The 12355-nt window shown below is 39.7% G+C and overlaps 1 protein-coding gene across 2 annotated transcripts in view; it reads left to right on the forward strand.

Moving 5' to 3' along the window:
• The window catches only part of PTPN14 (protein tyrosine phosphatase non-receptor type 14), a 110471-nt gene that overhangs the window by 67255 nt on the left and 30861 nt on the right, over positions 1-12355 (forward strand). For both annotated transcript variants that reach the window (XM_071426187.1, XM_071426177.1), the window contains exons 4-8: positions 2002-2099; positions 4244-4311; positions 7304-7374; positions 9021-9108; positions 11497-11585. In XM_071426187.1, coding sequence (XP_071282288.1) covers positions 2002-2099; positions 4244-4311; positions 7304-7374; positions 9021-9108; positions 11497-11585 — 414 coding nt within the window. The remainder of the gene's footprint in view (positions 1-2001; positions 2100-4243; positions 4312-7303; positions 7375-9020; positions 9109-11496; positions 11586-12355) is intronic.

Here is a 12355-nt window from a genome sequence, read left to right on the forward strand (position 1 = left end):
GATTCCATTGTGGGTGCTGTCAGCTGTCTGTGAATGTCTAACTGTGTGAGTGTGAAACTCAGAGTGTGAGTGTGTATGTGTAGCAGTGTGTGTGCTCTTTATTTGCCCTAACATTTCTAACATCAGCGTTGGGGGAAATTTGTGAAGACAGCTCTTGAGAATTCCACATTGTCCAAGGCAGACAGTAAGCAATGTTTCCTCCTTGCTTTCATCACATTCCTATGGCAAGTCAAATGGCAATTCAAACCCCACAACAATGTTTCTTTGAAAACCTAAGTCATGATATTTGATACTACAGTAACTGCATTGGCACTGTATTTCGTTGATGCTTACCTAAGTAATCCTTCCTGTGATTTGTCTGTAGTTGTGTGGACACTGTGTTTGAAATCATGGTTCCTCTACAGCTGGTGACATTCTTGACTTCTGTACTGCTGGGATGTCACTATAAGATTTGACATTGGTTTGAGTCTCATGTAGCCTCTTACCACTCTGTTTTAACAATAGCCTTATTTTATGGCAGATCCAGATTTTACTCTCCTTGTTAGACTAGAATACATAACTTGTGTGTATTTGTAGCATGGACCCAAATAGCTGCTTTTGGGATTACAAGTGTTAAGGACCAAATTCATCCAACATTTGCTCACCTGCATAGTTGATAAAGCATCTTATGTCAAGCTTCTATGAAAGCATGCATGTTTTCAGAGTTAGGATCTGGTCACTGCAAAGGAGTGGAAAGAAGCTCTTGGACCAAGCAAGTGTGAAACCTGGGGCTGAGGCACAGGGCCTAGGCTGAGAAGCTGCATGCTTTTCAGCCTGCCTCTCTCAATCAAATTTCAAAATCCCCATCAGTTTTAATCTTTATTGGGCTGTGTGAAAGCCAAATTTGAGCATTTTAAATGAGATTATGTTTTTCTTATACCTCAACACAAACAGTAACACTTGCAAGCATAGTTAAAGGCAGCACAGTTCATGTTCTGTGGGTGATGTTGCAGTGGTTCTCCCTTCTGCTGGGGCTGGGAAGGTCACTTACACTCTAAAGCAAGGCCAGAACAGCTTCTCTGGGGAGAGGTTTGGAGGGAAGGTTGGATGTGGTTGTAGCTGAGCACAGTTAGGAGTTTGCTGCCCACAGACTTTGACTGCTCTTCACTGTATGCCTTGCAGAGCTTGCAGTCTCTGGGACTGGCTGTGTGCTTGTGTACCAATTCTTTCTATCCCAGTTTATCTCAAGCAATTATTTCTTAAATCCATGGCATTTTAAGTGGATGGCCTCCACTTTCAGTTTCAGAGGGAGAGCAGGCATGCAGCTCTAGGGTGCAGTAACCTCTGTGCTGCTCACAGCCTGAAAAGCCCATTTGTTGGGTTTTGAGGTTCTTGATTACACCTGGATCACCCAGGTGTACCCAGGGGTTGGAAGCATGAGGCTGAGTGCACACATGGACTGTGCTAGAAGCTGTGTTTGCTTGGTTTGTGTGTCTTAGTCATCCTTACATATGAATAATGCCAATTAGAAAACCTTTTTTATGGGCCATAGTTTAAGGTAAATCAGCAGACAAAGTGTATAGCTAAAATTCTATTTCTTCAATCAAAATGGTGACAATGGATCAAAAACAAGAGAAGAAACATGGAAAAGCCCCTTTTTGCATTGGAGATTGCATGGTCTCTATAAAATTTACAAAAGAGGTAATCTTCACAGATGTCCCTCTTCTGTGTGATCTGGGGAACCCAAACTAGAGCCTTTTATTTTCCCTTTCATCCATCTGGAAGCATTGCACAGGTAGGGATCATATTGGTTTGTTATGGTAATGAGGAGCTTCTGAAGCTGGGTACAGGCCTGCTGTTCAACAGCCCGACCTGTTTGGGGTGATTTTTTCCTTCCTTTCCACAGTCTTTTTTTTCCCTGTAAGAAATGTGCAAGCATATAGATACTATAATTTGTGCTCATTTGTGCTCCTTTTTTTTTTTTTTTTTTTTTTTTTTTTTTTTTTTTTTTTTTTTTTGTAGATATCAGTATTACCTACAGGTGAAAAAGGATGTTCTTGATGGGCGATTGATATCCTCATTTGAGCAGGGGATTCGACTGGCTGGTCTGGCAGTGCAAGGTAGGATGATGTGACCCCATAGCCTCTGTCCAGGAATGGCTCTTGTGGTTTGTCCTTCCTCTTGACTGGGCACTGAGGCCCTGCATGACTCCTGCTCACAGCAGCTGGGTTTCCAATTGTTTCCAAAGTGCATGGGTGGACTGCTGTGGATGAAACACTCACAGCCTCAGGGTGGGAATGAGGGACGACATCACAGTGCTCAACTTTCCTATTTCTAAAATTCATGCAAGCAGATCTCAACAGAACACCAGTTCTTCCAGCCCTGACCACGGAGTACTTTGCAGTAATGAATTTGCTTCACGTTCTCTGGTTTCAAATGCAAATTACATCAAAAAACATGGCAGCAGCTTTAATTTTGCCTTTAATTAAAATCTCATTTTGCTGTATAGTGCTATATGAAGTATGAAAGAACACATGACCATAATTGTTATGTGAGTTATAAGTTAATAATAAACTACTTCTTACAATATGATTTTTATTCTGAGACTCCTAAGGACATCAATAAAAGTAGGATCATAAAATGTGTATGTGCAGAGGAAGAAGCCCTGTATTTGGATAAAGTATGTTCCAGTCTATCCACAGCTGACTATGAGAACTTGAGGCAGAGTTTCAGCAGTGATGTTCTCTACATGCTCTCTGATGAGTGGGAAGGGGGAAGTATATACATAATAGCAAACACAAGGATCTGATTCTTGACAATTAAAGGTTCAATGGAGAGAAATGCTTTTATGGTCTTTTTTTAGAGCAGTAGAAATGCTGTGTTTGTATCTTAAATCTTTGCTAAAATTGAAGGGAAAATATTTCTTGTCAAATCTTGAAATGTTTGTCTAATAAAGGGAAATATGTGTATAAGATTCCATAATAAATCTTTTAATTTAGGTAAATGAAGATTTTCCAGTGTGTAAGTAAGGTCTGAATAGATACTGAATATGTTTTTGGAGCTTTTTCCCAATTTTGAGATTGAGTCAATCCTACTGTTCCTGACCTTGTATTACTTCCTTTGTCCTTTGCATGTGATGCAACCAAAGGTATTTGAAATACTTATTTCTTTTAAACTTGCAGACTCTGTTTCATGCCCATTTTGATTTCTTTCTGTTTATGTTAAAACATAACTCTGAGGTAGAAACAAAATGAAACTGCATTTTTGGCATCCTGCAATATGTGAAATTGTCTAGTAGCTTTGAAAGAATGTTTAGATAAAATGATTTATGGTGGGGATTTCCAACTCCTATAATATGAGTATCTTGTAGATGGCGTTTGATCCTGTTCAATTAATATAAAATAAAAACCTCCTGGCAAGATACTCTTTTGATATAAGCTGTTGTATATTTAACAGATAGATAAATATAGGCATTGTTTGGGGTTTTAAAATGTAGTTTAGCCTTTAGTAAGCATTTCCAAAACTCCACGGTCTCAAGGACATTTGGGCAAGAATCCTCAGCCTGACAGATGAGGGAATGTGAGCATGGAGATGAGTATCTTTTGGAGAGATGTGGAAGCAGAGAAGTGAGTAGAAAGATGTGGGCCAGTCAGTTAAACCAACACAGTGCCTGCACTGCTAGGTTGGCTGCAGAAGGATAAACCTTCCCCTATGCTGGCTATTGACAATTTTTAATAAAACTGACCTTTAACCTTTTTAGGTTAAACCTAAAGCTTTATAGGTTTTTAACCTTTATAGGTTGTAAATTAATGTTTTGTTCAACTGTATAGAATTGTAGCAGAGTTAGGTTAAATTTTCTATTTTTTGTCTGGTCAGGATTGGAAATGGTGGAGAAGCAAAAGTGTGCACAATTTTTAAGGAGGCTGAGCAATCCCAGCGTTTTTTTAATGGGGGTATGATTTTAAGAAGGCTACAGAAAAACAAGCTCTTGCACTCCTGATGGTTAAGTATTGCAAATAGTCATTATATTAGGGATCAAAGAAAGAAATTACTTGTTGGCTGTCACTTGATCTCTGGTAATAACACTGTTATTTTCAGACCTCCATGTTAAAAGCTAAAGTACAAGCAAAAGTCTTTGTGCTGGGCTGTGGCTTCAGAGAGAACTTGCCCACTTGAAACTAAGCATCTGTGCAAAGGTTGAGTATGGTCTTGACATGTGTGGAAAGTGCCAAAATGAGTAATTGTGTTGATTTTTTTTTTCCAGCGGATTTTGGAGACTATAATCAGTTTGAATCTCATGACTTCCTCCGAGAATATGTTTTGTTTCCTATGGTGAGTTCCTTATCCCTCTCTTTTGTGGTCTTTTGAATAATTTCTCCATGACTCAGAGATGGCTTTGTTGATAACAGAGTAAAAGCACCAGCACTGGACTAGTGAAAGCAAAATTTTCTCCCCAAAACTTGATTGGGGTTGAATTATTCTATGCTGTGGAATGTCAGCCCATTTTCACTTGCTGTTGAGCCTTCACTAGGAACTGGTGCCCACAAAAGAAACGGGCATCTTTGAATAAAAAAAGGATTTGCAGCTGTTTTAGAAGGTGTATAATAGCAGTACTGTGATATTAGCAACATGGCACATCAGGGGGATGTAAGGGCTGCTGCTGTAGTAAATGTTGTGTCACAAGACAAGCCATGCAGCCACTCCTGAAGAGAGTGTGGATTTACATCAGCTGACTGTTGCACTCAAGTGAAGCCTGAATCAGGTCTTCTCAAAATGTTCTCCAGGGACATTCGCTGTAAATTCAGTTTGCATTTGGAAACTAGCAAATAACTTGAATGTTTAGGGAAGGAGCTTAGATCACTAATGGTGTTGGAAATTTGGTGACAAATGCCAAGCACTTGCAGTCTGTGACATTGAGATTCTCTGGGAGGATGAATTAGAGAAGAAATAAACCAAAACAAATGCCTGTTGAAGCTAAGGCTGGCTTTGTCTTAGATGAACAAGTCCATCTGTGTGAGTATTTAGTGTAATCTTCATAAATATAAAAGATTATGGAATTCTTTCCAACTGGAAAAAATATCTGGAAGCAGGGTGGGGTTCCCATGCCCTGAATGTAGCTGCCTGGAAGTTAAGGCATCTGGTTTCCCTCTGCAATTAGTGGAGCAGTAGAGGGAGAATGATTCATCTCACTGTAATTTGAAGGCTTGAGAAGCATTTCATCCTACTTACCCATGCTCTTTGCACAGGAACTGCAGTGGACAGTTCATCTTAAGTCCAAAAAGGTGACATCTGCCTGGTGTCTTGAAGTGAAAGTGCGAATTTGAGCCACTAGATAGTTCAATACAATCTGAAAAAAGCAGAAGGAAGATGGGAATGCACAGAGATCTGAATATGCTTTATGTAGAATATACATGTAAAATGTGGCCTCACCTTTCACTAATAAACTTCTGTTATCTTCTCTATGGAGCAGAATTTCTTTGGTTAGCCATCTTATCTATTGATAAGTAATTGATGATCTTGTGTACAGTTGATGGCTTATGAAGTCATGTATGATAGCCTAAATGGCAAAGAAGATGGCTGAAATTATATATGGAGAAAAGTGTTACTTTTCAAATTACTCCTCAGGGAATAATTTTGTAAATGAACTTTTGCCAAGTTCTTTCAATATAAAATGAATCATGGAGTGGTTTGGGTTGGAAGGGACCCCAAGGATCAAAGAGTTTCAAGCCCCCTGCTGTGAGGAGGGATACCTCCCGCTAGACCAGGCAGCTCAATGCCCCATCCAGCCTGGTCTTGAGCACTGCCAGGGATATACTGGTACTATTTTTCTGTTCAGAAAAAAATTAGGGGAGGTTTTAGGTCTGTAGATAAGCTTTCAGGTGGTTAATTTCTCTGTGGTTCAGCAATTTACTCTTTGAGCCCATCTCAGACCCTCTATTTTTGTGTCAGCTGCCTCCATAGTGGTGTGGTCAGCTCTCCTGCTTTGTATATGCTTGCCATCGCTTTGTGGTATTTTGCCTTTCATCCATGCAACTATTGCTAAATTTAAGAAGATCAGCAGAGTGTCTGCTTCCTACACCTTCAGAAGTCTACTCTTAAATCAACTGTTTCTCTAGACATTTCTTTAACTACTTTTCTTTGCTCTCCTGGGGAGGATGGATAACCTAAAAGTAAATCTTTCACTGCAAGTTCAGTAACAGTGGCTAAGTGCTGCAGATACATACGAGTCCCTTAGCAAGCTGGGGGATTTGAGTGAATTTGGGGCATAGAAAAAGCCTCCGCTGAGAACATTGCTATAAATTCATTAGTGAAGTGAGCTTGTGGATGAGGGAGGGGCAGCTGCGTTTGTGCTGTTTGATCTTGTGAGGCTACAATATGTGTCAAATGGCATTTCTTCAGCAGTGAAAAGAACAAAGTTATGTACACAGTACACCCCACAGGTGTGTGGCTGTGCATAGGCATGTACCATGCCATTTTTCATTAGCACACTACCACTTTCACATTTTTTTGTGGCAGAAGCAAATATCAGAGGGGAGGGCCCCATTGAGCAAGAAGCAGTGTATTTAAGTACATTACATGCAGCCTTAAGGCTTTCTTCAATAAAAGTAAGAACTTTGAGGTTTTGCAAGAAAGTTTTTCAGCTTCCTTTTTTTTGGCCTTGAATTTATGAGTAGACTTCCTTTATTAACTTGCTCCCAATTATTTCAGAATTGTTTCTACCGCATGTTATTAAATTTGGAGAGTATAAAAATTTCTGCTCAGAATGTGTTGCAAGCATAAAGTAGGTTTTAATGCATCTTGGAAGAAGTAGCAAAACTCAATCCCTTTAACGTGAGGAAGGGAGTACCTGTATGTTGCAGGACAAAAAATACTCAATTTTCCTTTTTTTTTTTTTATTTTCAAAAAATACTCATGAATTCATTTTCCATTTTTCCATGGTCTGTGTATTATATTGTTTTTAAAAGGTATATATTGTTTTGTAGATTTGCAAATTTTTTAAGGATTTGTTCAGTACTTATCCAGGAAGAGGTCTGCACTCTGTATTCAGTTCTCTGTTTTGGAATAATAAAGACCTCACGCCATTTTTAACAGTATCTCTTTACCCTCTCAAAAGAAGGTAAAAAAAAAAAAAAAAAAATCAGAGTTTTGTGTTCTTCTCACATATTTTCAGCATCCCATGTTTTGAATTTTCAATGCGGTCAGTGATAGGTCCTCTCTCTGTTACTACAAGTCTTGAACTGTCTGCTGTCATAATTTCTGTCTGCCATATTATGCTCTCTCTCTTTGGCTGACTAGTTTTTGATGCTGCTTCATGTTCTTACAGGATTGGACCCAGGATGAAGCTGTCCTGGAGGACCTGACTCAGAAGGTTGCTCAGGAGCACCGAACTCACAGGTGAACTTGACATGATAAAGTTTCTGCTATTTTTTAAAATTTTTTTTATCATCATTCTAGTACTTCCCTGCCTCCCCATGCATTCCTGGCAGTGTTTAACTAGTTTATCTTCATGTTGCTATTATGCTTTGTGTCACTGGATTTTTAATTAGTCTATCACAGAAGATTATCTGCCTCTTGTAAACACAAAATGGCTGAGGAGCTTAATCCCAAATAAACGAGCATTTACACCCTTGAGTTTAATGAGCATGTGTAACCCTACTGGTGCTATGCAGTTGACTCCTCTCTCTTTCTGATTTCATTTAAATCCTGATGTGAAAGACCCTGTGACTTGATCAGTGGTGATCCGAGAGCCTCTTTCAAGAGGAGGGGGATACAAATGCTCTTGGTGTAATGGAAATGAAAATAACAGGAATTGGGTTTGAAGTCTCAAGGAGAAGACACAATATAGTGTTACTAGTTAATGAGCCAGGAGTGTGTGCATTAGTGCTTCACTAAAAAAACCCTCTTTGTGAGCAAGTGTCTTTCATGTTGTCCAGGTGTTCAGTGGTGGAAGTGTTCAAACCTCTAGAGTGCTGTTATGGGAAAAAATGGCAGTGCCCACATGTCATATGCAATAGGAATATTATGTGAAGGATGCTGCATTCCCCATTACATGAGAGAAAGTGGTTGTAAAAGGACAAATACCAATCTCTGAGTCTAAGGCCGTTCTCAGTTTTGAGTTTCAATGCAAGCCTGGGCCTTTGATGCAACCAAAGGAATAGCTTCCAAGCTGGCCATGAACAGGCCTGGTTCTGTTCTCTCCCTGCCATAGGCTGCTTGTGTGATCTTGGTTAACTCACAGACTTGAAAGGAAAGATTTCCCACCTGCTGTGCTCTATAGTGCTATTTCTGCAACACAAAGAGCAAATACTTCCTATCACTTCAGCAGGTAGATCATATTCCACCTCCCTTCTCCCAGGTATTTGGTTCCGATATTTCTGCTTGTAAGCTGTGGTAAGGAGGAGTAAAGAGGAGAAAAATTATTAGTGGCTTTTTTTGGACCAACCTGTAATCTATTCTGACCTGCTTTTGAGAATTGAAATCTGTTTGAATTCCTGAGCTGTGACAGGAGAGTGTGTAGACACGTGTGTAAAAGTTTTCAGCTGGTTTGTTCTCTCTTATGAAAGAGAATCTGTTCAACTTTTGGATTTAGTGCCTGTGTTTTTGAACAGCCAACTTGAAAATGTAGGTCTTTCCTTTTAAGTCATTTTAGGAAGCTTCAGTGGCCTTGTATAATATTCAGACAGATTAGCACCCCTATGGTTCAAGTTGTCCATCCAAAACTATCCACAACCTGGTGGTTTAATAAAGCCTGGAGAAATTTTATGTGTGGAAGAAGCTGAGTAATGTGATCAGTTCTGTTTGTTCCTCCTGTCATTTGAAGTGTGCTTTGTACCTTAGCTTAGTGACATTTAGTAAAATTTGCCCCCTTGCTGAAAAGGATCCTAATGTTGAAAGCTATCGTTGTGTTGTGCATTTCTAGGCAGCATTTCCAAAGTGTCTTCTCAAGTGGTTTGTGAAACTCACTTTTTTTTTTGCTAGTATTTGTGTATGTGTGTGTGTAATATTGAGCTATTCACTGCCTTTTGTTAATGTAATTGCAGTGGCATTACAGCAGCAGAGGCTGAGCTAATGTACATCAATGAAGTGGAACGTCTGGATGGGTTTGGACAGGAAATTTTCCCTGTGAAGGTATGTCAGTGTATACTATAAAGGAACCTCTGAATCAAACGATGCAGAACTCTGCAGCAACCTTTGGTCTGCATCCAAGTCATGTTTGTCCGAAAGAGACAGGACTTGTTTAACTGCTTCAGAGGGTGAAATGACTGCTGGTAGTTTGAACGGACATTGCAACATGAGGGTTACTTAGGCCTACAGTGCTGCTTCTCTTCCATGAAATCCTTGTTACAGAAGAGGTTGCTATGTTCTAGGGTGTGCTCTCTTGGGAATAAGAGATGCTCCTTGCTTTTCTTTCATCTGCTGTCAATGGGAGAGTGGCCAGGGCAAATGAATCTCAGTTCTGGTCATCTTTAACAGGATAGGAAAAGGAGACCTTGTCTTTCTAAGTTGCTACTTACCAACCATTAACTTCACTTTTCCTTAATTTCCAATGTGTGCATGCAGGTCCTCCATGCATTTTTAATAAGTGGGAATTTCAGGGATTATTTTGCATTTGCAGTCACTTTCCCTTCACTGGAAGTCCCATCCTGCCATGGATTGTCTGGATGTGTGGCCTTATGGAGCACATGCTGCCATGATAAAGTTGTGCTGAGAAACTGAAAACCACTGTTCCCAACATGACCCATTTCTTTTTGCTAACCTACCCAGACACCATAAGTGGTGGATTGTGAGTGGTTTTCCTGCTATTTAAAGATAACTTGGAATTTAAAAACAAACCCAAATGCACACTAAACAAAACAAGCTCCCTGCTTGTTTTGAAGTCAAAATTGATCCTTTGGCACCAATCTTAGAATTGGCCTGGAGGGGAGGAGCTGAATGGCAAAAACTTTCAACCTACCAAAAAATTTTGGAATGTTCATTGTCAATGAACTAAATGAAAGCTCTCCTCAAATTCATTTGGAATAATGCTGCACACTACTGCAACAGATTTCTGTGTTGGAAGTGTGATTAGATATTATTGCATGTGTCTGTAAGGTAAGTATGAACAATGGACTGGGTGCTCTGCAAAATGGCAGGAAGGGGTTAGCCTTGCATCAAGGAGCAGCATGCTGGCCATAGACACAAACAGAACTGCATTCAAAGGGGAAAACAAAAGGTTTCTCTTTTTTCCCAGGTAGAAAATGTTGTTAGAATTACGTGTTTTTCTTTCCATGTGGGTATTTGTGTGTATACACGCACACACGTAGATATATGTACTTGTATGTATACAAATGCATACATTTTCCCCCATGTATTCCCAATCTTTTTTGCCTTGTAAAACTCCCTGTGGCACAAGGCAGAAGAATGTGTTATCCTCTAATCAGACTACACTGCTGTCTCTCAGCTTGTGGATGAATATCCAGCCATGGTTTGTTTGCAAAAGGCCTAGCACTCAGTAGTTAAACAAGTGCAGAAACTCCATCGTTGCCTTCTGAGGTTCAAGCACAGCAAGGCCAGGAGAACAGCTCTAACCTAGTCTATTAAAATGCAGGGGCACCTGATGGTTTGTACAGTGTGTGCAGGCATATCCTTTCTTCTAGCCATGCTTTCTAACCACACTTGTGGTGTTAGAGTGATTTCTGTTTACCACTTTAAAGTGTGACTCAATTACTATATATGCAGCTGAGGGGGAACTGTTCTTGCTTGTTGATAAATGTAGAAAAACCTCTTTGTCAACAGTATTAAGCTTTTGTAGCAAAAAAAAAATAGGAAAAGGTTTTTTAAGAAAACAGATTGCAAAATGGATCAGGAGCACGTGGTTTTTCAAACAGGAGCCTGCAAGGAGACATGGGTAGGTGCAAAAGTAATAGGACTTCTTAGAGTCCGCTGGTTTTGCATTGTTTTTATGTGGTGTGTGCAGTTGAATATTTAACCCAACTACTGAAAATCGATAGACGATATAGCTGCATAGAGATGAAAGTACTTTTTGGGGTGACATGCTGTGAATTTCTACATGGACAACTTAAAGGAGGAAGTGTGAAGGGTAGAGCTTTTGAGAGGGATTCCGTCTCCAGGTGTGGTGTTCTGAAATCTGTACATGTTTTAACAGATGTCTGGAGAAACACCATGACTGTGAAAGAGAGCTACTGCTTTTGGTATTCCTACAGGCTCTAGATAGTTGCAATCACAAAGACAGGTGGGATATTATACAGTGAATGCCAGTTTGTGGTCTGCATGGTGTTTGGAGAGGAGAACTTGGAGGTCATTTATCCTTCTTCTGTTCTCACTAATCAGCACAATGAATCCACTTAAGTGCTAACTGCTCTTAAATAATGAAAATCAGAGTCCAGTCAAGCTGCAAAATATAGGTTGGTCCTGCATCCACAATGAAGGGCTTTTCTTTGGTACTTCAGCATGCATTCCTGTAAACCTATTGGCCAGAGTATTTATTAAATTAAATTTATTATCCTTTCTCTGCAGGATAACCATGGAAATGACATACACCTTGGTATTTTCTTCATGGGCATCTTCATAAAAAACAGAATTGGAAGGACAACTGTGATCTATAGGTAAAAATGAGGGTCTTTTATATTATTATCCAGAGCTGTATGTGTGGGATTTTTTTCCTTACTTGCATATGTGACTGTAATAGTGCCAATCCTCTAACTAAGGAGTAGTGACCTTGCTGTTTTCAGGATTGGTCTTGTGGCCCAAAGAGAGATAAAGAATAATTTCTGATGTCTGTGAATGGGTTGGATGGCGAGAAAGTTGTAGTAGCCTGTCATGTATCTTGTTCTAGTTTACAAGGCTTTGATCCCTTTTCTTCTCTTGTCTTTGTCTTCTTCTTTGATGCTTCTGAATACAAATCTGTTAAACCTCACAGCTGGCAGCCTGGGAGCTCAACACTTCTGAAAATCTGGTTGCCACATTTAGGTGCCCCACTAAAAAAATGTTCAACTTTCTTATTCTGTGATTTTGAGAATCAGGGCTGTGTCACTCTCTTGTTTCTTATGCAGTTTATTTTGGTTAATAAGAATTACTTATCCATTAACTTTCTTTTGTGGGTTTGTTCTGTATGAAAATGTTGCTAGAAATCTCCATGGTTTCAGGGAGGATAGTTTCGCTCTTTGCTTCTCTTCTAGTGGGTATTTTTATTACTGTTGCTGTTTACTTGAAGTGGATTTTTACTAATCCCTGTGATTAGAGTAGGAATTTTGTGCAGCCTTAAAGTTGTGGGTTTTGAGGTGCTCTGATTTTCAGTCAGTAGCTAAGGCTTATATCAGACTTCAGCTGGAATTCTGGGGGGAGGGTTGCCTTAAAAGAGCTTTCATTAGTCAGC

The sequence above is a fragment of the Agelaius tricolor genome, unplaced genomic scaffold (assembly GCF_023055355.1).
Source record: "Agelaius tricolor isolate 1412-34295 unplaced genomic scaffold, bAgeTri1.0.p SCAF_1, whole genome shotgun sequence".
In the NCBI taxonomy this organism is placed as follows: domain Eukaryota; kingdom Metazoa; phylum Chordata; class Aves; order Passeriformes; family Icteridae; genus Agelaius; species Agelaius tricolor.